Genomic DNA, 25,432 nt, shown 5'->3' with positions numbered 1-25,432 from the left:
GCAACTTTCGCAGTACTCATTGTTGGATCGTTAGATCGTTAGAGGTTAGATTATGATATAATATTGTGTACAATTCCATATAATTTAAATCAATAAACATATCTATTATTGAAGCATTCTATTATCAAAGGGTTGAGCTCGTATTGGTTAGGATCGGCCCTCTGCGTTGCTCCGGGCTTGGGACCGGCATTGGCTGCATTACCTACATGCAAACGAAAAGAATTGCAGTAACAAAGAGACGGACTATACTTCCCTGCGGTGTGGTACTTGTTGCTTTTTACAGTGTAGCTACCATCGGTACTAGACACCAAACCACGTAAAAGTGGATCCTCCCCGTCATCATGTCGCTTGAACATGGTTCCACTCATCAGAAAGAGATCGAAGCCGTCATAACTGAGATACAGAGGAACCAAGGTTTCATGGATTGCGTCTCACTATAGATGACGGCGAGTTTAAGGCACGATGAGCAGCTCATCTCGTGCGCATGGCCACTACTTGCAGAGAAGTGGCAACTATGAGAAATTCTTTGAGATGTATGTTGGGAAGCTCAACTGTACTGGAAATTTATAAGTTTGTTTGCAGCGAATGGTGGATTAGAGTATGTACAGCCAAGAAGCAGATTGGAGGAGACAGTGTACTCGTGGTACAGTTTTTAGCGGAATGGCGTGCAATAAGAGGAAACTGCAGCGCTGTAACTGCCCTATTCCACAACGTTACTAGTTAGAAACGTAATTAGACTAGTTGGTGACATACTTTAGAAACAATACACGGATTGTCTGCCGGAAGGCATTGGGATACTCAACGAACAATCTTCCGGCGTGTATGCTTATGCTGTATCCGGTTCTTGGCTGACTTGTTTTGAGTGGAACGTTGAGAACTTTATTTACATTCTTGCTAAGTACTTGCTGAATGGTCAGTTTTGGCAGACTTGGCTTCAGTTAAGGTACAATTTATTAAATCATCAATTTCATCTTAAATGTACTTTCTTGCCCATTGAAATTGATCTTCTTCCGCTGTTGTAGACATCGACAACACACAATCACGACTCAACAGCACGACTCTTTGAGAACCTTTACTTGATTTATTAATTGTCGGACGATTTCTCAACACCATGGCGGCCAATATCTCACCATGTGAATTCCCTGATGTCGTCCTGAACGAAATATCATCGTATCTGCCGAAAGCAACCTTAGCATCTGCCTCACTAGTCAACAAATCATGGAATGATCACGCAACACGATATCTATACCATAAGTTCCCACCTGTATTCAAACCAACTAGTAAAGCAATGCAGAACGCTCCAACACTTCGACACTTTGAGCAACGTGTCATGATGTGTATTGTTGCCACGCTCGAGTCTAAAAGTGTGTCGTTGCAACAGGTCAGGACGCTGAATTTGAATGAGATACGAATGTAAGTTTGTATGTCAATATGTCTTTGATGCTGTACCACCGTTGCTCAACGAGCTTGATTTGTAGACGGAGCATGAACGAGAAAGTAAAGAGACGTGTCGAGCAAATCAAACTGTTGGTGCTCAAGGCCTGTACCCGCTGTAAACACGTAATCGGATACTTTGGACTGGATCTACCGTCAAACGTCACGTCTATACTAGTCCCTGTCTCTATAACAGCCATAGACGCTTATATAGCAGCCACAGCTTCACAACACACCAACATCACCGAACTACAGCTAGTCCGTGGATTTACACGTCAAACTCGTCGAGGAGCTACAAACGCATGGGCACTAGCACTCCCATACTTTAAACTAAAGAAATTCACCGGATGTGGATTATCAGGCCTCTCTATCGCGACTTTTGAAGCACTACGCCAATCATCAGCTGCAAGTCTTGAAATACTGGAATTGTCTAACTTTAACGCTAATAGCTTGTCTTCTGGATGGTTTACTAGCATGACGGCTCTCACGACGATAGTGTTTGACTCTGTAGAACTGTCTGAACAGATACTGGACGACATAGGCAGTCTAAACCGGCTTAGCATGACGAATGTATCTGGAGTATCCCCACAAGACATACGCACCTTTGTCAAGAAACATGCCCCAACGCTCCATACCCTCGAAATCGACTCGCTCCTCTCAAAGGCTGGCCACGAAGTCCCCGCACTAGCACAACCTGTATTCACCGATACCCGATTCCCACGACTACACCGCATCCGAATAAACGCTGACGAAGCAATGCTGTCTGCATTCGACGTATGGCTGCAGCAGTACGGCACACAGCTAGATTACGTACATATAATCGACGTTGCACGGTATAACGCTGCAGGAACCAACACCACATTGATAAAACTAGATCCAGCAATCCTGATAACATCAACCCCGAATCTAAAATCATTACGTATAGCAATGATGAGAATCACGGACGAGTTCATGACGTGGGCTGTAACGTGTGTGAAACTAGAATTGCTGTATTTCGATGATATTCACCAATCTTACGACTCATTCGTGAGTGCTGCTACAACACGTGGGAGTATCACCCGTAACAAGCTCCGAGTCGAAGCGGGGTTTGATATCAGTTTTGATGATAGTAGGGATGAGTTCACGTCGAGTGCGGAGGTTGAGGCGTATAGTAACCACACTGTGCTTCTGGAGCCGGCGTCGGATTTGTGGCCGGGCTTTGATTATGATGTTTATAATGACGCGGATAATCCGCCTGATGGTGAGGAGAGGTTGAGGGTGCATGATGTGAATGTCAGGATGGGAGGGCTGCTGCTGGAGCCGGTGTCTGACTTTGAAGCGGAGCCGGAAACGGAATATGATGGGGTGTATGATGACGATGATAGTGATGCGGATTTCCATTTATAAAGTTATGACATTGCTGGCTCCTGAATGAATGTTTTCTTGGAATGTTACGCTCGCGTATAGAGCCGCTGGCAAAGTAGTCACCCTCGATGTAAATATTAAGCAAACACCGGTTCTAAAATATAACTATACGATTGAATTCAAGGTATTAAAATACAGTGAATTTATCTTTAAATGGATCATGGACTTGTTGTCCATAAGGTTCATAATCCTACAGACAGAATGTGTGAAAACGGTATTCGCACCAATGATCCACGCAAACCAAAAAAAAGCTGCGAAAAATTACCTCTGGATATGTATCAAAATTACTAGTATCAGCTGGTCCCGAGCTCTTTGGAATAAACGGAGGAGCAATACGTCCCTCGACCAAAGACTTCCAATCAACACCAGCAAAGAATTTATGAGCCTTGATGTCAGCTGCACCTCCACGAAGGTTACCAAACCTTCTGGTCAGGTCAGCAGTAAGTAAACGTCGTACAAGATCTTTGGCATCACCATCGAAATGAATTGGGAATCTTAGTTTTCCTGCCAGGATCTTCTCGTAGAGTTTGAAGTGGTCTTCGTCGTAGAAGGGTGGATGACCAGCAATCATCTTGTTTGGTTGAAAGAGGGGACGTGGAGTTAGTGAAGGGAGTATGAGGCATCAGTGCAAAGTTAGCAAAAAAAGTCTATGGACGAGCTACACGTACTTCGTAGAGGAGAACACCCAGCGCCCACCAATCGACAGCTTTACCATATCCTTTAGCCTGAATGATTTCAGGAGCCAAGTAATCAGGTGTACCACAAAGCGTCCAAGTGACATCTGGTACATATTTAGCAAATCCAAAATCTGTTATTTTGATGTTGCCCTTGCTGTCAATTAAGAGGTTTTCTGGCTTCAAGTCTCTATATATTATCTCTCGATCGTGTAGGAATTCAAATGCTAGTACTACTTGAGCAGCATAGTATCTAGCTACTGCTGTTGGGAACCTCTGAACGAAGAGAGACAAAAATGTCAACAGTTTGTAAGCACTGGTTTGTGACATCACCAGACGAAAGTTTATGCAATAACAGAGGGGCAACAACAGCAGAGTGAGTACTTACCCCAGACTTTCGCAGATAAGTAAATAATTCACCGCCTGGAATATAATCCAAAACCAAATACAGATTCTGACTATCCTGGAAGGTTCCATACAAATGAACCAAGAAAGGATGTCTCAGCTGCTCCAAAATAGTCTTTTCATTTATAGTATGTTCGACCTGTTTCAGCCGTACGACCTCACTCTTTTTCATGACTTTAAGAGCTCGATACTCCTTAGTAGCCAGCTCCTGCACGAGATGCACACGACCAAACGACCCAGTTCCTAGAGTATTCATAATCTGGAAGTCTGATAACTGAAAGCTATGGTTTGGATGTTGTTGGTTCCGTGCTAGAGAGTCATCTTCTACAGACATTGCGTCCGATTGTCGACGACTAGATACATGTATTAGTGATGGGACTGTTGATAATGGGGCAGGAGGGGTAAACATTATAGGATCTGGATTATTCATTACAGATGGTGGTCGAGTCTGAGGTTGTGGGTTCGATGTTGGAGCATGTGCATGATGGAACAGTCCACCATATAGTTGAGCTGATGCGTGCCAAAACGATGGACTCGATGGACTCGTCTGAGCTGGCTGTTGCTGCTGTTGTTGCTGCTGCTGTTGCTGTGACATTCCATTCGTTGGTTGAGTTTGAGTTGGCACTCTCAAAGGAGATGATGGATTGATCCAATTTGCAGCTGGCATTACAGGTTGCGGAGGTGAGGCATTGGATGATAAGGGCGGAAGCAGCTGATCACGTAAGGTTGACCATGGTATGGGTTGAGGTGCACTGTGGAGGTTGGCAGGTTGAGTTGTGCTGCTACCATTGGCATTAGATGGAGCAGATTGATTCGCAGCTCGGAGAGCCTGGTTACTAGCCTGAGCTTTCAGCGAAGGACTAGAAGGCACTTTGACAACTCGATTTGCGACATCCCTGTGAAAGTTGAAATGTTAACATCATGTTGATGTGCCACAAAACAAACGGATCGATAAAACAACTCGGACATTCCGTTGATCGAGTCAACTATCCGGCTGGTCTGCTGCAAGTATCATTGCCTCTCTCCTTCTCTTTACTCTCATCAAAATCTCCTTGTTTCAATCTCAAATGCTCAACTAGTCCCAAAATGTGTCTTGTTCTCTGCTTGTTCCAAGGACTTACCTAGACTCTTGTGGAGCACTCGGTATACCGTTCATTCTCCCTGCGACGTTCTTATGTGGCAAGATCGGACTAGACTCCTGTTCTCTCATTCAAACATGTGTTGGTCGAGAGCGAGAGCAAAAACAGTGCGAAAGAGACGGTCGTCATCCATGAATCTCTTCAAGCAGGAACTCCAGACCACCAAATGTTTATATTTACGTGAATCAAGCGCAAATTACACATTTAAGATCGCGTTCTTCCTAAAAATCATGCTGTTTCGCAAACCTCTTCGTTTTCTGTCCTAGATATAACACTCAACGTAAATGTCAACATCAGAACGGTCAGAACGGCCATAGAACTCACTAAGTGACCATTGGCGAGCATCGCAATCCCGTCGATTCACGACTTTTGCGTCGATTTCTCGTATTTGACGTGTCTTACTGCACACCAGGGACAGTTACAGCACTGAGCAAAGACATCAGTGCTTCAGAACATGCCTAACACGTTAATTCTCATTTTGCTGACGTGTTCGAGGGACCCTGCCTGCTGTTGGTGGCTGGTCACCGTTTTTTAAATCACGACCGCAAACAGAAGTGTTGACCAAACACCAGGACAGCGAGAGAACAAACCCCTCCATGGCCTCTTCTGCATCGTTGTCAAATCCTCGGCATCAGGGAACGGATGGTAATGCTGCGAAAAGGGAATCAGGAGCATCAGATGTTGGTGTCTACATATGGAGTCTGACTCAAAAACTGGATGCTGTGTCCAAGTTCGATGGGTTTGAAGAAGTAAGTCCTCTTTTATCTAATGACCGACTAGTTGCCCGGCTCACTTTGATCGTTTTGCATCGTTCTTTGAATCTTTCACATGGGACAACCAATCCTCACCATTCCTTCATATGCAGGTTTCGCCTACATTGTTGGCCGCAAGAAACGCTTTACAAGAGATTTCAGAGGTTTCTGAATGCTTTTCGTTGGTATGTCACGGTTTAAATACTGACAATCCGACTATCTCGAACAGAGAACGGTTCCTGCTGATGCTCATGAACTCTTTGAGTGGCTGAATGGTAATTCATTGGTTACATTGTTGACACTCTTTGCTCTATTGGATCTTTTCTCAATGTCGCTCGTTTGATTCGTACAGAAGGGTTTCCGGCCGGCCTTCTGAACAATATCAGTGTTCCTCCCAAACTTGTCGTTGACTCGACAGACAACTTTGCACTGGTGATCTGCGAAGTCTGTGCTTCGATTCTGGATAATCTGGATGATGGTATAATGGAAAAACTGTCCCAAAACGGGCAGAACCTCGCTAACGACTCGCTCACTTAGGTCTGCCTCTTGCATACGACGTGCTTCGAACACGTGTCAGAAATGCTGTTTCCCGGTTGCGTGGCAGTTTGACTCAGAAAGGCAAAGCATTGCCGACCAGAGAAGACTCTGTAAACGCTGCATTAGTACCGCCACCGTCAAAGAAAAAAATGGCGCTCCCGAAACGACTCAGCAACTCGTTACTTAGACAACCGACGCAAAACAATACCACTCCGCCGAGTCGAGGTAATGCTGTTGGTATGACGCGATCTATTCCACCAAACCGCGGCACCATCCCAGCTCAAACCACAACCACAGACATTCGACCTTTATCCAGCATGTCTGATAGCACGGAATATTCAACTACTAGCTCCGCAAGTTGGGCCATGCCGCAGGCGGTATCTCCGACTCCGAGATCTAGTAGACCAACGTCATCTCAGGCGGTATCTCCAACTCCCAGATCTACCAGAGCATTGTCACCGAGTAGCCGAGCATCAACACCGAGCAGCCAAGTTAGAACGTTCTCACCGCAGCCACAGGATGCATCGTCTACTGCACTTGTTTGGGAACGTCCAAGGTCAGGAGCTCCAGCACCACCGTTAGTGACCTTCAGGGCTCCACCTCAGTCACCGAGAGGCCCACCGACGCTCCAAATGCCCAAAAATAAACGTGTGCGCTGGTCTATGGATAAATGGAGGCGATCTAAACCGCTTTCGTCGCCCATTCCTGGTGTATATGACGCATATCCGGCCCCAATCCCGGAAGCTGATATCACGGATGCAGGAACAGTTGGTGGAATGGGAATACATAATATATCGCAGACAAACGAACATAATTTGGCGAATCGTCGTCAAGAGCAACGACGAGATGATGATGCTGAGAAGCCGATTGGTTCATCGCCACTTCCCGATGAGAAGAGGCGCTTGAGTAAACGTAGTAAGTGTACCATATAAATGGTTTGCAAAAAGAGCAGGAAACCGAAGCTAACTCGAATTATTTGGTAGAATGTGGTTGGATCTGGTGTGCTGTCATCACGTTGCTCTTACTCTTGGTAATCATACCAATTGTCGTTGTATTGCTTCAACAAAAGCAATCTAGTCCTAGCATAGGAACTGGAGCTGCAACGCCAAGCACTCCTCGAACAGCGAGTCTCTGGATTGATGCGACGTCTCCTCAACCACAGCCAGTTACATTGAGTGGAACTACCAGTTACACTAGCTTTACGACGATTAAACCGGCAGTGGCTCTTGTAGCGGACAATGTATCGGACAGCACAGTAAACCAGGCTACGATGCAGCATTTTACAAACTCGACGATGAATTGGGCGATACGATTCGGAGCCGGTGGGTCCATATACTCTATAATAGATAACAATGGGCATGAGATAGTCGGTCCGCAGTCTGCTGGAAGTGAATGGAATAGCCGGGTGCTTCAATTTACGGCTTCAAATACGACCATTACGCCGGCATCATCGCTGGTCCAAGCAGGTGCACCTGCCAGAGTGGTCACCACAACCAACGGGATCCTGCCGTATTACTCGCCTACTCTATCGTCCTTTTATGATACAACCACAAAGACTTACCGTGTATGGACGTGGCCGCAGCAGGCGTCGAATGCAACTTGGTCTACATCCAACTCTATATATGCCTCAAACATTATGCTGCAAACCGATATTAGGGACGTTGGAAGCTTGGCGCCAGGTGTCACCGCATTGGAAATCGCGTATACGGCTGTTAATTACGGAGATACGCCTCTCAACTGGTTTACACTGCCGTCGTTTGCATGGAATCTGAATTCATACAACACGTTGATTAATAGCAATAGTACAGGACAATACTACTATCCCACCAACCGTGACTGGCAAACTGGATATGATATGAATGACACTATGGGATGGGTGGCAGTATCATCTCTTCAAACAGGTCCCGTGTGTGCCATAGTGTTTGCCAGAACCGGCACGGAAGGTGTCCTGCAGTTTGGTCTAGATTCTTCGCCAGGGCTAGGTATCTTAACAGCTGCTAGATCAAAAATGTATGATTCGAATGATGCGTCTATGCTAGCCTCGTCAGGGATATTGCATCATCGATACTACCTGTTGTTTGGGTCTGCCATCGCTAATGTCGCTACAGCCGCTAATCAGCTTGCATCTGGGTATGCCGAGACGCTGCAACTCACGTACTCGATATCAGCTGCATTGGCGCTGGATATGTGTAAAGCTCTGGCATCTGTGCCATTTAGAACGTGTGCTTGGTCGGCTTTGGATAGGCCGGTTGCGCCATTCTTACCAAGTAAGACTTGTTTGCTCTTGTTCAAAGATGTAACAAAGAAACCGACTCACTGTCTCGATCTATAGTACTTCTAATGACCAACAAGACATCAAACACTGCTACAATCACCACAAACCCGTACCTGTATGCAGCTGTCGATCCAAACTATTACGGTCTCAAGGCCAGCAACGCCTCCGCAACAACTTTGCTTGGGTGGGGGATCAGATATAACGGACAGGGTGCTCCAGCTGCGAATATGGTCAAGCTATCTTCTGTATTGAATCCGGTGGAGTTCCCAGACCAAACTTTGGGACGTGACGTCTATGTGTTCCTGTCATCTCCCGCCGTGTAGCTGAACTCATTATCGAATTTAGGGACGGTAGCTGCTATGTAATTTCTGCACGCTTTTCTCGTTTAAAAAAATCTCAAGCACTGTATATACCAAACTCTCCAATAAATTACTGTTTTATTCCAATTGTGGCACCCCAATTATTCCATTTACATTCTTTGCTCCAACCTGGCTATACTTTAACAAACTGCATTCTACTGATGATCAAGAGTGGGGGGATACACCAACGTAGTGTGGTTCACTGAGACGATTAAGAAGCAGTTGTTGACGATGTTCTTGGTTGCTTGGCTTCATCTTGAATCTACATACGTGGTTCGAATATTCGTTTAGTAAACCGAAAGTGCCAACTAGTTCACTCAATCTCGCTTGATACATACCATACGGACAAAGTTTGCAAAGCTAGACGTCCGCATTATATGATACACATGTTCAGAAGCAAGATCAAACAAACTCCTATGAAACACCTTGCGTTCCAAAGCTTCACTTATAACTTTAGACGTTATAGATTTCGGCAAATTAACCTCTTGTGGCGAATCCGGCAGCAAGAAAGTATTAATAATTTCACCCGCTATCTGTTGCAAATCATCTTGTCGCTCCTGGTACTGTTTCCAGCCATCTTCGTTTGGATCGTATGAGGTTGGTGAGGAAGGTGTCGTTGAACTGAATACAGAGTCTGTGGGAAGTGGTAGGACGGATGAAGTGGAGACTCGTGATAGTGTGTCTCTCACAAAAATGTTTGGTGAGTGGGCTGATTGTGGCATGGAGGCGTCTGAGACGATGCTTGATGGGACGCTGTGTGGACTCATGCTGTTGTCGTTTGGGCGTCTCGGGAGGCACCTGTCAGCCGCATCTCGGTATTGAAGGACTGCTTCGTAGAAGGCAAGGTTTTCGTCAGCGTGCTCCATACGTAGGAATTTTCTAAACTCTATAAACGAGACAGGTTGGTGACTGATTTCCGTGCGAGATACAGGTACCACACGATTAATGTATACCTGACAAGGGCATATTAGGATATCCACCCCTCAGCAGTTTCGACAATGAGGGAGGAGCACCGTCCGTCACTAGGTTTGCAAACGATGTCGACGGAAAATTGCTTGAGCTAGCTTGATTCCGTACAACAGATGCTCGTTCGACTGCTGGCGACCTGGGTTCATACTCTGTGACTGATGATCTTGAATCTCCTTTCTTCATCTGCTGCACATGTGCGAGTGCGAGTGGTACACTGCCATTGTTGCCAGTGCTGTTCAATGCACCATCTTTACTCTTTGTTAATTTCTTCCTATCGGCTCCAGCAGTTGGTAGATTCACTTTTCTAGCTTGTGGTCTCTGCCCGACATGTGCTAATGCTAATGGTGCCAGACCTCGATTGCTGGAAGAAGTAGGTGATGTGGGCTCATCGGGCATGTCGATGGTGTGCTCAGAAGTTGAATTCCGTGGTATTCCCTGTTCTCCAGATCCCAATGCGAGCGAATCAACAGAAAACCGTAATCCGGTCTTGATTGATGACGACCTTTCAGCATTCGGCGACATGCAGTTTGGGGAAATGCAGTTTGGCGACACGTTGAAATTGAGCGACGATACCGAGGAGCGAGATGATCGTGTTCCCGTCTCCGTGCTGCCATCTGCAGCGACTACCGATTTCAAGCTGGAATCCTTCCGCACAGGGCTGCTGATAATACTAGCAAGAGTCAACGGCAAATTCGCCTTTATTTTGAATTCTCTCATATTGACCGGCATGAGAAAAGGTCAATTTCGGAGTCCCTCTCCAAGCCAAACAGGATACCAACTCTCAACTCAAAATATTGTTGCACGTTGTGTAGTCCACCGAAGGGTTCTGTTCCCAAACGTTGATTCGTCGAATCTTTGCGGGTCGTCTCCAATTTTCGGAAGAAGGTAACAAGGTCACAGTCACCGATTACTCGGCCTTAACTTAGCTAACAGCAAATTTATACTGTGGAGTGGAGGATTCAGAAGTGAATCGAGAAGTTGATTTATCGGAAATTGTAGCGGGTTGATGCTCAGTTAATAGACAACAATTATTTGACAACATCAATAAAAGTTGGTAAACACCTGCTATGAGCTTCGTTTAGGAGTTCTCTTCCCTAGCATCTTGAGGAGTAGAATTGTTTGTTGTTCCTGGACCAAAACTGCCGCAAATTTCACAAGCAACATCAAACTATACGTAAAAGGACTGAAAGCTGAGCAAGATGCCTTCCATTTATTCATATACACCACGAACTTCAGTTTGAGGGCTCGCTGCTATGACAGTCGCGTGCAATATGGTCTTCAAATAGCATTGGTTTGTTCCCAAACAAAAACACTGAAGCACCAAAATCGGATTTCAGCAAGAGGATATATGATTATTTTATAGCAAATAGAGACATGAAACACTTTATAACATCTTTCTTAATTATAGAACTTGAGAATAACACACAGGAAAACGTTTCTTCACACGCAGAAGGTTTCAAACACTTTTTTTGACTAGTGGCCCAACACAGACTTGAAAGAGAGAGAAGAGAGAGCAGCAGAGACCATGGTTCACTTGATCACATAATTGTGCAAACCATGTGGTTGCTTTGCTCAGATGAGCCAAATGCACTAAGGGCGGCACTAGCATCTCCGGTGGGAGCTGGTGCAACTGTTGGTTCAACGGGAGCAACGGTTGGAGTTACGGCAGCGACAGTTGGTGTGGTGGCTAGGTACAATGAGAAAGTATGTGTGAGCATTTGCACTATGCTTGTTTGCCAAGACCAGCAAAACATACCAGCTTGTTGACGTTTAATAAGAGCCTTGTTGATCATCTCGTCAACGTTAGCTTCGACATCGTCTAATAGAAAGTAGCACGAGAAAAGTTAGTTGACGCGCCAAAAACACAACAGGCTCTTTTTGGTCATGACACAACCACAGCACGTGGATGTAAACGTACCAAAGTTTCGTGCAGCCATCCTTTCATTCTCTTCGAGAGTAACTTGAGACATGAATGCAGCGGGTTGACGACGATCAAGAGCCAAACTTGAATCCGATTCGGGCAGAGGCGCCGTGAGCACGTTAGGAATGGATACTACAACTGCAGCAGCAGCGGCCAAAGCAACAAATTGTGATTTGGAAGACATGGTATGGGTGTTTGTGTTGAAAGAGGTAGTAGTAAAAACGACTGTTGTTGTTTGTTTTGACTTGGATCTTGGAGATTGATCTTGGCCTGTTGTTGAGATATAGAGAGTAGAGATGATAGTTCTAAGAGGTGCTTCTTTATGAGTCTTGTTGAGGCTTGATAGTATTGTATAAGTTCCTGATTGTGTTGAGGTTTGAAGGAAGGAAGAGTGAGGAAATGTGAGATATGGGAGGAGTCGTTTCGCGCCCTTTGTCATCACAAGAAAGTAAACAAGTTTGGTGACCGTCGCCGCAGTTCGTACGCAGCTCATCGATGCGCTGCATTTTTTACTTTTGGTGGGAAAAGACATGCAGAGGGCAGACGGTTAAATTGTTATCGATCAACGAACAATAGAGATTCTTTTGTTCTAAGAATATACTCGTGAATTTGTTGATACGTTCTTGTCTTCTCAAATGCTTCAAATGCAGTTATTTTCGGCTTCGGCGTTTGATGGCGAACGTTTAATATCTATGACGAACCTGCGAAAGCCGTCTCGCGTTCCAACCCAAGGATAACTTTTATTGTCATCGATCACATGTATCTGGCAAGTCCATAAATCCGTATGATCCTACGTGTTGTCTACGTGTCAGCGAAGAATGAGCCTTCCAAACCCCTCGCTCATATTTTTGAAACTACGCAAACTCGAGAATCACCCCATTTGACTACACGACATCGTTTGCGAAATGACAGTTTCTAACGCAATTACAACCACTACTCTTGGAAAGGGCGGCCCAGTGGTTAATCGGTATGACCACAGTTTTCAAAACGACCAAACGATGATTTCTGACATGTTGGGTTATGTAGTCTCGGACTTGGAGCTATGGGCATGTATGTATGAATGTTTAGTTAGTTAGAAAAATTTGCTTTTGGTGCCATTCAGATACGTGGAAAGGCTCCAACGCTGAGACATTTCAAGTCTCGGAACACGATCAACCTAAAGCTCTTGAATAACAAAACTTCCAAACTTAAAAATGTGCTAAGAATGCAATCCGAACTGACGAATTATCCCATAATTCCATCAGGGCTCAAGCGTATGGCGTTGCTGACGACGAGGAATCCATTACAGGTAAACAACCAACATGTCAAACTTTACCGCGTCTAATTGGCAGCCCGAAACTACCATGATCTTCACTAGTACTGAACCGTGCCGTCGACCTGGGATGCAATTTTATTGACACCTCAGACGCATATGGCTTTGGAGTGAACGAGAAACTCTTGTCGAATATCCTTAAAACCAGACGCAAGGAAATCTTCTTATGCACCAAGTTCGCCTTTCAGAAAACTGACACTGGAATTGTCATCAACGGGAATCCTGAATATGTCAAGAAGGCATGTGCTGCTTCGTTGGAACGTCTTGGAATCGATTATATCGAGTGAGTTTTCGCTTTTGGGAAAGTGACACTGTTACAAATGGAATTACGGTTGATCTCTTTACTTGCTACCTCTGTCTACTTTTAATGTAGTCTGTACTACCAGCATCGGATAGACCCAAACACGTAAGATGGTATAGCATAGTTTTTTTTGTTTGACTTCCAAAGAAACTCAGCTTTCGTACATTGTTAGACCTATCGAAGACACAATGAAAGCCTTGAAGGAGCTGGTTCAGGAAGGCAAAATTAAGAAAATCGGCCTCAGTGAATGCTCTGCAGAGACTTTACGCAAAGCGTATGCTATTCACCCTGTTGCTGGTACGTAAAGAAGTCGAAGGTTGCATTGTGAGATCCGATGATTGTTGCCGAATCTCAATTTACTGTTTTTCGCAGCTGTCCAAGTCGAATTCTCACCATGGACGCTCGATATCGAAACAAATGGGCTTCTCGCTGCTTGCCGAGAACTTGGTGTTAGTATCGTTGCTTATAGTCCACTTGGACGTGGATTCTTGACTGGGAGGTTCAAGTCCGTTGTGAGTATTGAGCAAAACTGCGCATAAAACGTACTGCTGTAACATGCTTCTCATACATTCAATTTCAATTTACATCGACAGGATGATTTCGAAGAAGGTGATGGCCGTCGTATGCATCCACGATTTCAAGGAGAAAACTTCCAAAAGGTATGCATGATGTATCAACTTTCTTCTTGGGGGGGTTTTCCCTTGGTTTGGTTGGAGATACTCACCCATTCCATTGCAAAACCAGAACTTGGAAATTGTGAAAAAGATCGAAGAACTAGCTCAAATGAAGAAATGTACTCCATCAGCACTTTGTTTAGCATGGGTGTTGGCTCAGGGGAATGACTTTATCACTATACCAGGAACAAAACGTGTCAAGTATCTCGAAGAGAACTTGAAGGCATTGGATGTCAATATTACGAGTGAAGAAGACAAGGCTGTGAGTTGTCTGGGAGAGCATTACACGCGGAAATGTGTGGTGCAGAACCGGAGTAGCTGTTTTTTTGCACTACTAATTCTTTTCACATAGATCCGAGATATTGTTGCCTCTCTTGGTGGCGCATCGGGAGACAGATATCCAGAAGCCCATATGAAAGCGCTAAATAAGTGAATTCCCACACGATGTAAAAAGACGAGGTTGTGCTTATATGAAGAAACCACAAGTAAATACAATGACACGTGAATAGAAAACCCTATTGAAAATGATCATGTCCGTATTGGGAGAAAGGTGCACAATAATTTGTGGAACATACAGTGAGCGACTTGCAATTTCGTGTTGGGGCCGGAGTTGACTATATGGTACCACACTGTCATCGATCGCGTGTAAGTGCCAAGTCCATATCGTTTCAACCTGGGTATCATCGCAAATGTGCCTTCCTGCTTGACACATCGTGTTTCAAAACTACGCAAAGTCAACAAGCTCTTCTTGTTAAACATTAACCAACGCATCCAAACTAAGCGATAACGTTGCCAGACATGACAGTCTCCAACACCGTTACAACAGCTACTCTTGGAAAGGGAGGTCCAGTAGTGAATCGGTGTGTCTAGGTTTTCAATTGAGCAAATGGTGATTTCTGACATATTCTGTTACGTAGTCTTGGATTTGGTGCTATGGGCATGTACGTATGAATGCTGTATCAGTTATTAATCTACTTTTGGTGCCATCCAGAAGGGTGGAAGAACTCCAAAGCTGAGACATTTCAAAAGTTGGAACTCGTGGAGTTCAATACTGCATAACAGGACATCCATATTATCAAAAGCACGAAGGCTTCAATACAAACCGATGAATTGTCCCATTAGGTCTCAATCGTACGGCGCTTTTGATGATGAGGAATCTATCGCAGGTACACAACGAACTTATTAACCTGAATCGTCAAATTGCAAATAACTGACCGAAGCTCGCCTTCCAATTAGTCCTTAACCGTGCCATCGATCTCGGCTGCAACTTTTTCGACACTTCAGACGTATACGGCTTTGGAGCGAACGAAAAACTCTTGTCCAAAGTGCTCAAAACCAGACGCAATGAAATCTTCTTGTGCAGTAAATTCGCATTCCAGAGAACTGACACTGGAATCACCATCAACGGGACTCCTGAATATGTCAAGAAGGCGTGTGCCGCTTCGCTTGAACGTCTTGGCATCGATTCGATAGAGTGAGTTTTTTTGTTAGAATTGTGACATGACCGTATAGATGTACTAATTCTATCTCTTCCGATATAGTCTTTACTACCAGCATCGTGTAGATCCAAACACGTGCGTTCATTTGTTCGGGGAGGGGGGAGATTGGCGTTTCCAGACCTCACATTTTGCAAAATGTTAGACCTATCGAAGACACAATGAAAGCCCTCAAAGATCTTGTCGAAGAAGGCAAAATCAAGCATATCGGACTGAGTGAATGCTCTGCAGAAACTTTACGCAAGGCCTACGTTATTCACCCTGTTGCTGGTGTGTACCAAAAGTCTAGTAGATTGGTGTTATGGCCTGTCTTGACTAAGATTGAATTACGCACATTTTTTTCGCAGCTGTCCAAGTTGAATTTTCACCATGGACACTCGATATCGAAACAAACGGACTGTTGGACGCCTGCCGAGAACTGGGAGTTAGTATTGTTGCTTACAGTCCACTCGGACGTGGATTCTTGACTGGGAGGTTCAAATCCATTGTGAGTATCGAGCAGAAAATTGCTTTCGGAGTATGGACGAATGTGACCTCATCTCACATCTATAACAACAGGACGATTTCGAAGAAGGAGATAACCGTCGCAACCATCCGCGATTCCAGGGAGAGAACTTCCAAAAGGTTGGCATGATACATCCACTACAACGAGACAATTCTTCTGGTCTTGACTAGATTCACGAACCTCACACATCACATTCAAAACTCCAGAACTTAGAAATCGTGCAAAAGATCGAAGAACTGGCTGAAAAGAAGAAAACCACTCCATCAGCACTTTGTTTAGCATGGGTACTCGCTCAGGGCGAAGACTTCATCACCATACCTGGAACCAAACGTGTCAAGTACCTTGAAGAGAACTTGAAGGCCTTGGATGTCACCATTACAAATGAAGATGATAAAGCTGTAAGCAAATTTGAGAAAGTTGTTTTACACTTAAAAGTCGTGTGTATTGAAATATTTGCACCTCCAATCCCTCAACAGATCCGAGATATTGTTGCTTCGCTTGGCGGAGCCTCAGGAAATAGATATCCGGAAGCCATGATGGCAGCGCTCAATAAGTGAAATGCCCATAGAATTACGATAATAAAAACTCCAATCCTATTTTTTCCACCGATCATGACAAGTTATATGTTGAGGTTGTGTCTATATAAACGAACATACAAATATATGATGAAAAGAAACGTGTGACAATGATAATGTCCATATGGAACAAATATACAATATAAACTTTTTGGGAATATACTAGGACTTTTGATGACGACTGCTCTATAATACTTTTGGGGGAATTTAAGCTATGTTGTAACTCCACCACGAGGAATTCGGACCTATCCAATATCAGAATAAGCTTTTCTTGCCACATATCTCAACCACGTCAAACAACAGTAAAGTTTTTCACATACCTTTCGAACGGTAAAGATGGAGCATCGCCCAACATTGTCCAACACAATACGAGCTCCAATAGGACTCAGCACCTCTTTAATGATACTCATTCGAGCCTTGCTAACACCATCTTTGCCCTTGGTATCAACACGTAATTGCTTGGATCGTGGATTGACATCTGGTGTGACTGGCAACACAGGATCCGCAGAATCCATACGGCCAAGCGATGCGAATTCAGCATCCTTCAAGTCTCCTAGCGATCCAATAGTGTTTCCATACCCATATGTACGTTCAGAAGCACTCAACATTTGGTCAGAGTGAGACAAGGCAGTGTTCCATCCATATCCGAATCGTCCTAGCATGACCATGGAGGGATCATCAGCCTTGATCTGTTCCAATACAGGCTCGATAGGATCTGAGTATTCAGGAGTCAATACGACAGTGACGATAGTCACCCGAGAAGGACGTTCAGAGCCATCAGCAGATTCTAGTGGATTTGAAGCCAATGCACGAGCACGATTCAAGATTTCTTCATCTTGTCCTTCGTGACGGGATCGAGATGCAGAGGCACGAGTAGGCTGGTTGTTGTTTTTAGCAGCCAAAGCAGCAAACCCAGATGACAATTTTCGGTACGACATGTTACCATCTGATGGCCTATTGGAGGCTGTTGATGACTTACGGAAGAGATCAGTCAGGGCTGTGACTGCTGGTCCCGAGACTGAAGGTACTTGTTGAGTGACAGTTACGTTTATGTCTGCTGATCCATCTACTCCACCATCCGAAGATTCACTGGCAGCAGCTAATTTGCTTGCCTCACTTCCAGTAGCGGATTCATCACGCTCGCGTGACACGTCCTGAGTACCATCCTCGATCACAAGTATCTTGAGATTGCAACTGCCAGCAGAAGCTGAACGTAATGCAATACTCAAAGCTTCACGATCGTCAGGACCGCCATAGAATACAGCCAATACATCCAATTCACCACCTGTCTTACGTCCTGGCCATACACCTGTTGTTGTTTCGTCTAAGTTGGTCCTATCTACAATCACTCCAACTCGACTCTTTAGACGTCGTACTAGTTGAAGAGCGAGATCATCAGTGAAGCTGAGCTCTTCATCCTTTGATGAATCAGTATCGGTTTCCTTGGCAGAGTAAGGCAAAGCAAAGGAAGTGTGGTGTCCAGGTGAATGAGGCTGGAAGGTGGACAACCAAGCTGGTCCGCTGATACGACGATTGGATGGTGTGGCTGGTGATTGAGGTGGCATTGGGTGAGAGCTGCTAGCTCGTGCACGAGTCGGAATACTGGTGAATGGCTTGAAGGGAACTACTACCATTCCACAGGCATTGTCATATGCAGCATCTCCGACATCTTCCGCAAACTGGCCTGGTTTGCTGACTAGAATGTGAGGAATGATTGGGATGCCACGCAGGGCTGCGAATGTTGCAAAAACACCCAATGCGGCATCATCTAAGAACAGTAATAGGTGTCATTAGTATGGATCTGGGGCAGGGGGGTGCTTTTCTTAACTTACGAAATTGAGCAGCTGATAAAGGATCAGCAGCAGCAATCATAGTACTCGACATCCTATCAGAGTCTAATATAAGACGAGCGACATGGATTGGTGTTTGTTGCGTAGAGACAGCCAGATCTTTAAGATCATTTCGAGGTGATAAACTGCGTCGTCGGAATACATTTGCGAAGGGACTCTCTGGTCGTATAAGTGTCAATAGCGACATCATCGACGGTACTACAGTCGGCTGCGTGAGACATAGCAGTAATGGATAATCCGATTGCTTGCTCATGTCTTCGGTAGATTCTACGATTTCATTCTTGTCATTAAAGAAGGTTTGAACGTGAGGTGGATAGATCCATGAAACCAGGGGGGTAGTCATCATAGTTGTAAGAATTGCAAGTAAGACCATTATAGCAAACGTCTGAATTGAAAAGTGTCAGCACATTACAAAACATAGAGATCAAAGACGAAGCGAAGCAATTCGTACTTGTTGACTGATGATACCAGCATCTAGTCCAATATTGAGGAAAATCAACTCGACCAGTCCTTTGGTATTCATAAGAACACCAACAGACAATGCTTCTCGCAATGGCAATCCTGTTAATCGAGCAGCAGTACTACAACCACCAATCTTTCCAAGACACACTCCAACCATGACGAGCAAGAGGTATGCGAGGCTCATTCCATTCAATGTAGAGATGTTGGTTTTGAGACCAGAGTATGTAAAGTATAGAGGTAGTAATACGATGGTGACTAGGTCTTCAATACGTTCAGTGAGTTTGACGTTGAATCCATTGTCTCGTGGCAATGATAATCCAGCTAAGAGAAAATGGGAGGTGTTAAACCTGAGTAGATTTTTCTATGTCCTTATTTTTTGCCCAACGCAACACTCACTAAGAAAAGCACCAAAGATGGGATGAATACCCAGCGCATCGGTAAACCAAGCGGCAGCAAAGCACAAGACAAAAGCAACCACCATCATGGATGGACTGATATCTCTATTGCCACCAGCAAACCATCTAAACAATCTGGCAACAGACAATCGCATCACGGTCAACATGAAGATTGCGAATGCCAGACCAACGAGAAACACCCATAGAGCTGTCAGTGGTGTTGATGCGTTGATCAAGGATACCACGAGAGCTAGGAATGTCCATCCTAGTGCATCATCTAGAGCTGCAGCGGCTATTACGGTGACACCGACAGGTGTTCGTAGTAGTTTGCGGTCTGTCAATATACGAGCCAAGACGGGGAATGCCTGAGATAGGTGAAGGTTCTAGTTTAGACATTCATCACGTTCGTGTAGTATTTTTCGTATCAGGAATGTGAGGATTTGCGAGTTTGATTTGTCAGTCCGTTTTTTGGATCAAAGAAGTGAAGGTTTGCGAGTTGGATACACCTCATGTCCAGACGACATCTCATCTCTTTTGGCTTCATATTGGTATCACAGACTTACCGTAACTGACATGCAAACACCAATAAAGAGTAAAAAGTATCCATAATTTTGCCCATCGTTTCCAGGTATATAGAGATAAAACACACGACTAGTACACAAATCATTAAGCATCACACCAAAGCTATACTATAAAATCCAAACTTACGAGACACCAAGCGAAAACAAAAAAGTCGTGCAAAAGCCAGTCAGACTAATAGCAGCACTACTTCTAGCCCTCGATCTCACATTATTCAAATCCAGTTCAAGACCCATTAAGAGCAAGAAGAGCACCAAACCCAGATTAGCCAAGACGTTCAAGAAATTGACACTTGTCGTTGGAAAGAACGTGCTTGAAAACCACGTCCATCGTCCAAGAGCTGTTGGACCGAGGACTATGCCAGCAATGACTTCGGATATGACACGTGGTTGGCGGATGTATGTTAGAGGTATGGAGATCAAGCGACTTATACCGAGAATCAAGATGATCTATTGTGTGGTAAGGTTATGGTCAGAGGTGTTTTGAAGAGTTGAGAGGGTGTGAAGGGTCAAGTACAGACTAGTAATTGATTCCCCTGATGTAAATCAAATAAACATTCACATTTCTTCGGAAAAACTTGTCCTTTGCTTGATGCATGTGAAAATGCGGCTTTCAAACCTGCACAACAAGATGTTGACGATGAAGATGGAAGATCTTGTCCCTTTTGGACTGATCTTACATGCCACATCAAGCTGAAATCATTATCAATCATGATCTTTTTGAGATAGCCATGCATTGGTAAGACCAACGAGCAACTTGACTCAGATTTCATTCTCAGCTAATCTCTGATGAAGGTGCGCGGTAAGTGTCTTACCTGAATCAATAAGAGGCCTAGCCCGTCAGATACCGGACTAGCACCTGCTATGAACGATTGTGCCGTCGTATTGGCCATCGTTCGTCGTGCTTTCTCGTTGTTTTGGAAAGAAGGTCCGGAACCAAGTTTGGTGTTGTATGGATCAGGGTCTAGAGAAGAGGCACTGGAACCACACTGAATCGCTTTCGTGACAGTTCGCGTTCTATACTTCTATTGATGAATATCTAACGTGGACACTGTAAACAAATTCAATGCAAAGTTTTATGAATGTGACAGTGATTTATACAAGTTATTTATGTCCAAGAGTCATGCGACGTATCGAGTTCTCTTCAGCTTTTTCACGAGGATCTACATCAGGAATGTCTAGGAGGAAAAGTGGTGTTGAGTCAGACCAAAAAAAAAAGCTTCATCCAACCGCCTCACACGCACTGTTGACGTCCGTCATATCATAGTCAAATTCATCATCCATCTCCCTGTCTTCATCAGCACCCTCCTCATCCTCATCATCTGAGTCCTTGCGTGCTTTGAACACTCGACGAGGTGGATGTCCATTCTTGTTGATTTGCATCTCCTTCATGACTTTAGCTAGATTGTCTTGTATACCAGCTTGCTCTGCATTTTTTCGTCGTTGCATTGAGCGTTCCATTTCAGGTTTGTAGTCTCTGCGCAACAGCAAGCAAAAAAAGTTGGTATAGAAGGAGACCAGGATTGCAGACACCAATCAAAACTCACGTGTCGTATTCCTTGACAGCATCATCTACTGCGTCAAAGTATTCCTTCATGCCAGCACCAGTAACGGCAGATACACCCGCACTCTATGATTCAAAGGGTGAGTTGGCAATTGGTTGAAACTCAAAAAGATGTGAGAGTCCACTCACACGTAGATGCTGATAGAACTCATCAAGCACCAGAGCCATAGACTGTATATAACTATCCATAAAGCTTCCATCATCCTTCAGAGCAGCAGAAAACACCTCATAGCTTTCCATCCAATCGACAGCAAACTGATGAGATACGACATCCGTCTTGTTGAATGCAAGCATGAGAGGGAGCTTTGTCTTGTATAGTATACTGCATGCGTACAACATGTTGCTCATGAATGTGGCTGGAGCGGATGATCGCGGGGTGTCGACTATATAGCACACCACAGTTGGAAAGGTTGCTGCGAGTGTGTCTGTTATGATGGATCCTGATGCAGACCATGTAAAGATTTCAATCTGGCCAGGAGTATCCAGTAATATGTAACTGTCAGAGTTGTAGGTTAGTGTCTGTGGTTTAGCCAAGCTATCAAACGACTCCAAAGCTCACTCCAAAGTTGGTGCCTTCTTCTCAATGAGAGTAAGAACTTGATCGAATTTAGTAGTGAATAGGTTGAGTGATGTTAGGATGGCTCCGTTAGGTCCCAAGTTGTATCTATTTGACAAATATGTAAGCTTTTCTTCTGTTTGTTACCGCACTCTCACACCAAATGTCACTCGTACTGTTTCATGACTTGTTTATAGTTTACGGTATCTCTAATGTCTATATTGCAGCCGAATGGCACATGGGTGACTGCCGGATCCAGATTGATGATGTAGACTGACTTTTTCTGCGAATGCAAATAGGAATTGAGTCGCTGCATCAGAGTCGTCTTTCCTGAGCCTGCCATTCCTATACATATTATCACTGTGGGCCTCTTGGCTGGCACTGGGGCTGCTCCCATCGACGCACTACTTGTAGTAGGATCTGCCATGGTCGTCTGTGAATGTTTGTGATGTTGGGACAAGCTCGACGGACGCAGCACGAACAAGGTTCCCAGGTTCAAAAAGGATTCAGTAGATTTTTATACGTGCTGATCGCTCATATTCGCATATTCGCTTGATCATTGAGGTAGAAATACTAATAAGTTCCTGCTTGGGCTGGGAAGAGATTTCTTTTCCCATTTTCAAGGATACGCTTCCGAAATGACGATCTATTACAGATTCAGACGCGTAAATAAATAGAATATATCATCCTGCACGTTGACTCTTAATGGCGGAAGAACGTATGGTGTAAGCATAACCCGTGACTTTGCAAGCCCCAGATCAACCGCAGACAGATTTGCGCAAAACCAAACATCGACAAAGAACTAATAAAGAGACACTAGCAGCCGGATCAGCATCAGGACGCTAACATTCAACAGAAAGAACTAATCGTCCATCATACAACTCTGCTGTGCATCACAAGCAGACCAAACCTTGTTTTTTCTTCACAGACAATCACAACACACAACATCAGGTAGGCGTACGCTCTAAGAAAAGATGCATTCGATCATTCGCACTCATGTATCAATTAAAATCTAACCGTATTGATACGTTGTAGAAACATGACTATCAGCCAAACATGGCCAACATCTGGAGTAATGGAGAAACAGACTGGGACAGATATATCATCATCAACATGGTCTCCAACTAGACGTCAACCCAAGCATGAACCTATACGTCATATTCCATCCAGATCATCCATCTTCACGGTCGACGAACCAACCATGCCACAGCCACTGCCAAACACACTTCTATATACAGATGATGCTACTATTACAACCTCTCCTACAAAGTCAAAGAAGGATTTGGACGCTCTCTTGTCTGAAGTGAATGCCTTTGTCGAGAGCTTGCAATTCGATGGGAGTGGAAGTCCAGTGACTCCTATATTGGGAATACCTCGGACTACAACCGCAACAATATCTCCTGTCGATCAAGCAAAGTTGGTCACCAAATCGGTCGAACGAAACTATTCCGCAACTATAAATAATAATAACACCGACATAGTCAGCTCATCATCAGGAAGCAGCTCATCAGAGTCCTCAGTCGTATCCTCGGATCAAGATGAAGAAGAAGAAGAACTCATTGAAGAGTACTACTTTGAATCATATATACCTGCACCATCTCTCAACAAAATATCCAAACGACCATCGGTAATAATGACTAGTAATAGCACTCAAAAGTCACCAATCAATTACGAACAATCACCAGATTCCGCATCGCCAACGTCCCCCTCTGACTCGAAGTATAATAGTATTGATTCCAAAGCTGGTGACTTGAGCTTGAAGTCCCTCGACAGTGGAGAAACTAGTCCGGTATCACCTGTAGAACCCGCAGAACATAGCACAGTATCCACAACTATAGTATCTTCAGCACCAAACGGAGACTCAAACCATACCAATACACAAGCTACATCCCGTCTCCTTCCAAACATCTTCAAACCTCGATTTTCAATGTCGAATGAACCACGACCAAGTAATTCATCTACTCGTCCAAGTATATCATCAACCACATCAAACAAGTCGGTATTCACAGCACCAGGTCGAGCACTGAAACGTATCGTATCGAGAGTCAGGAACGTAATGAGAAGGAAGAAGGATACATCTGAAGTCATATTGGTCCAATCTGAAATTGAAGTCGTACGGGTTGAAGATGTTACTGCTCCCAAATCTATGGCTTATGATAGCAACGAACCACCCAAAATGGTTGGTATTGCTGAGGAAAAGACTGCTGCTCATAGGTTGTCGTTTATGGGATCGCCTGCTCATAGGCCAGAAAGAACAAACAGAAGCTGGATGTCTCGAATGGCTGGAAGATAAGGAGGTCGGTGGTTGTTGAATGGGCATATAAAGTAGTAGAAGATGAGGTTTTGGCAAAAATGGTTGTTTTTGGGAGGATTTGGGAGGACGTGTGGTTTGTAGTATATATGAGGAAAAGTTAGGAGGGAGGAAGTATAGAATTAAGATTATATCCAAACAGGCAAATATTTCATACTCGCAAAAAAAAACACAAACAAATAGTCAAACTAGTTTTTAGATTCGTTGTATTGTACGATTACAAGAATTATATCAAGATTACCCCTTATGCTACTACTACTACTACGACTATCAGCCTAAGTTTTTTGTTTTGGCAAGCCCTTCTACAGCTACAGTTCTATACAGTTCAGTCATCGGACGTGCCACTCTCACATGGATACATCCTCCGTATCAAACCTTGTTTTTGTTGTCGCATGCACTTATAGAGCTGTTACTCTATATTGTTCAGTGATCTGACTTGCCACTCCATCGTGGGTACCTCCTCCGTATCTGCTCTCCATACCTGTACACATAAAACACACACCCCAGCGCAAACACCTGCAGCACACAAAGCACCGAAAAGAACGGCCCGATACCAAGCGACGACTCGCCTACAAGCACCAGCACAGCCGCGAATGCAGAAAGCAGTGATCGAATCACGTTATTCACAGCGGTTACAGACGCACTGTTTGTCGGGAATATATCGATTAGGTATGAGGATGTTGATGTGAAGAGGAAGGTTGTTGATATGCCGAATATTAGTTGGCCTATGCCAGGGATTATCCAGTGGGTTCGTCCGAATGTCCTTTGAGAGGGTAAGAGGTTGGGCGAGGAGGGAGACAAGGAAGGCAATTCGTCGCTTACCAGCCGTGTATCAGGAATCCAACAATAGTTCCGGGACCGCCTGTTGTGAGAATTGAGAGCATACGGGATTCAGGCAGTGATTTTGCGTCTGGTCCCTTTGCCTTGCGTTCATGCTCTACACACCAGTCGCTAAACCATCCTGCGACTAGGATACCTACAAAA

The 25,432-nt window shown here is 44.5% G+C and overlaps 5 protein-coding genes across 5 annotated transcripts; 2 read left to right on the top strand and 3 right to left on the bottom strand.

Moving 5' to 3' along the window:
- Positions 1 to 2,965: 2,965 nt before the first annotated feature.
- SmJEL517_g04729 (uncharacterized protein) lies at positions 2,966 to 5,073 on the bottom strand (the record flags this gene model as incomplete). The annotated part of the gene is made up of 5 exons (XM_031170657.1): positions 2,966 to 3,028; positions 3,104 to 3,409; positions 3,507 to 3,788; positions 3,901 to 4,813; positions 5,039 to 5,073. The coding sequence occupies 5 exons, from the start codon at positions 5,071 to 5,073 to the stop codon at positions 2,966 to 2,968; spliced, it is 1,599 nt and encodes a 532-aa protein (XP_031023404.1).
- Positions 5,074 to 12,774: 7,701 nt separating this feature from the next.
- Positions 12,775 to 14,589, top strand: SmJEL517_g04728 (uncharacterized protein; the record flags this gene model as incomplete). The annotated part of the gene is made up of 10 exons (XM_031170656.1): positions 12,775 to 12,836; positions 12,896 to 12,919; positions 13,114 to 13,157; positions 13,227 to 13,464; positions 13,555 to 13,587; positions 13,655 to 13,779; positions 13,855 to 13,994; positions 14,076 to 14,141; positions 14,227 to 14,418; positions 14,509 to 14,589. The coding sequence occupies 10 exons, from the start codon at positions 12,775 to 12,777 to the stop codon at positions 14,587 to 14,589; spliced, it is 1,005 nt and encodes a 334-aa protein (XP_031023403.1).
- Positions 14,590 to 14,954: 365 nt separating this feature from the next.
- On the top strand, positions 14,955 to 16,714 carry SmJEL517_g04727 (uncharacterized protein; the record flags this gene model as incomplete). Its single annotated transcript, XM_031170655.1, has 10 exons — positions 14,955 to 15,016; positions 15,074 to 15,097; positions 15,279 to 15,322; positions 15,393 to 15,630; positions 15,698 to 15,730; positions 15,798 to 15,922; positions 16,000 to 16,139; positions 16,211 to 16,276; positions 16,364 to 16,555; positions 16,634 to 16,714. The coding sequence occupies 10 exons, from the start codon at positions 14,955 to 14,957 to the stop codon at positions 16,712 to 16,714; spliced, it is 1,005 nt and encodes a 334-aa protein (XP_031023396.1).
- Positions 16,715 to 16,944: 230 nt separating this feature from the next.
- On the bottom strand, positions 16,945 to 20,910 carry SmJEL517_g04726 (uncharacterized protein; the record flags this gene model as incomplete). Its single annotated transcript, XM_031170654.1, has 8 exons — positions 16,945 to 16,977; positions 17,053 to 18,500; positions 18,565 to 18,967; positions 19,034 to 19,365; positions 19,441 to 19,804; positions 20,003 to 20,090; positions 20,148 to 20,467; positions 20,833 to 20,910. The coding sequence occupies 8 exons, from the start codon at positions 20,908 to 20,910 to the stop codon at positions 16,945 to 16,947; spliced, it is 3,066 nt and encodes a 1,021-aa protein (XP_031023395.1).
- Positions 20,911 to 21,121: 211 nt separating this feature from the next.
- SmJEL517_g04725 (uncharacterized protein) lies at positions 21,122 to 22,564 on the bottom strand (the record flags this gene model as incomplete). The annotated part of the gene is made up of 6 exons (XM_031170653.1): positions 21,122 to 21,195; positions 21,262 to 21,494; positions 21,565 to 21,647; positions 21,711 to 22,077; positions 22,141 to 22,245; positions 22,314 to 22,564. The coding sequence occupies 6 exons, from the start codon at positions 22,562 to 22,564 to the stop codon at positions 21,122 to 21,124; spliced, it is 1,113 nt and encodes a 370-aa protein (XP_031023398.1).
- Positions 22,565 to 25,432: the final 2,868 nt, after the last annotated feature.

This window comes from Synchytrium microbalum, assembly GCF_006535985.1.
Source record: "Synchytrium microbalum strain JEL517 chromosome Unknown SmJEL517_scf0034, whole genome shotgun sequence".
NCBI lineage: Eukaryota > Fungi > Chytridiomycota > Chytridiomycetes > Synchytriales > Synchytriaceae > Synchytrium > Synchytrium microbalum.
The sequence above is the reverse complement of the archived record's forward strand: the minus strand, read 5'-3'. Positions and strand labels throughout refer to the sequence as shown.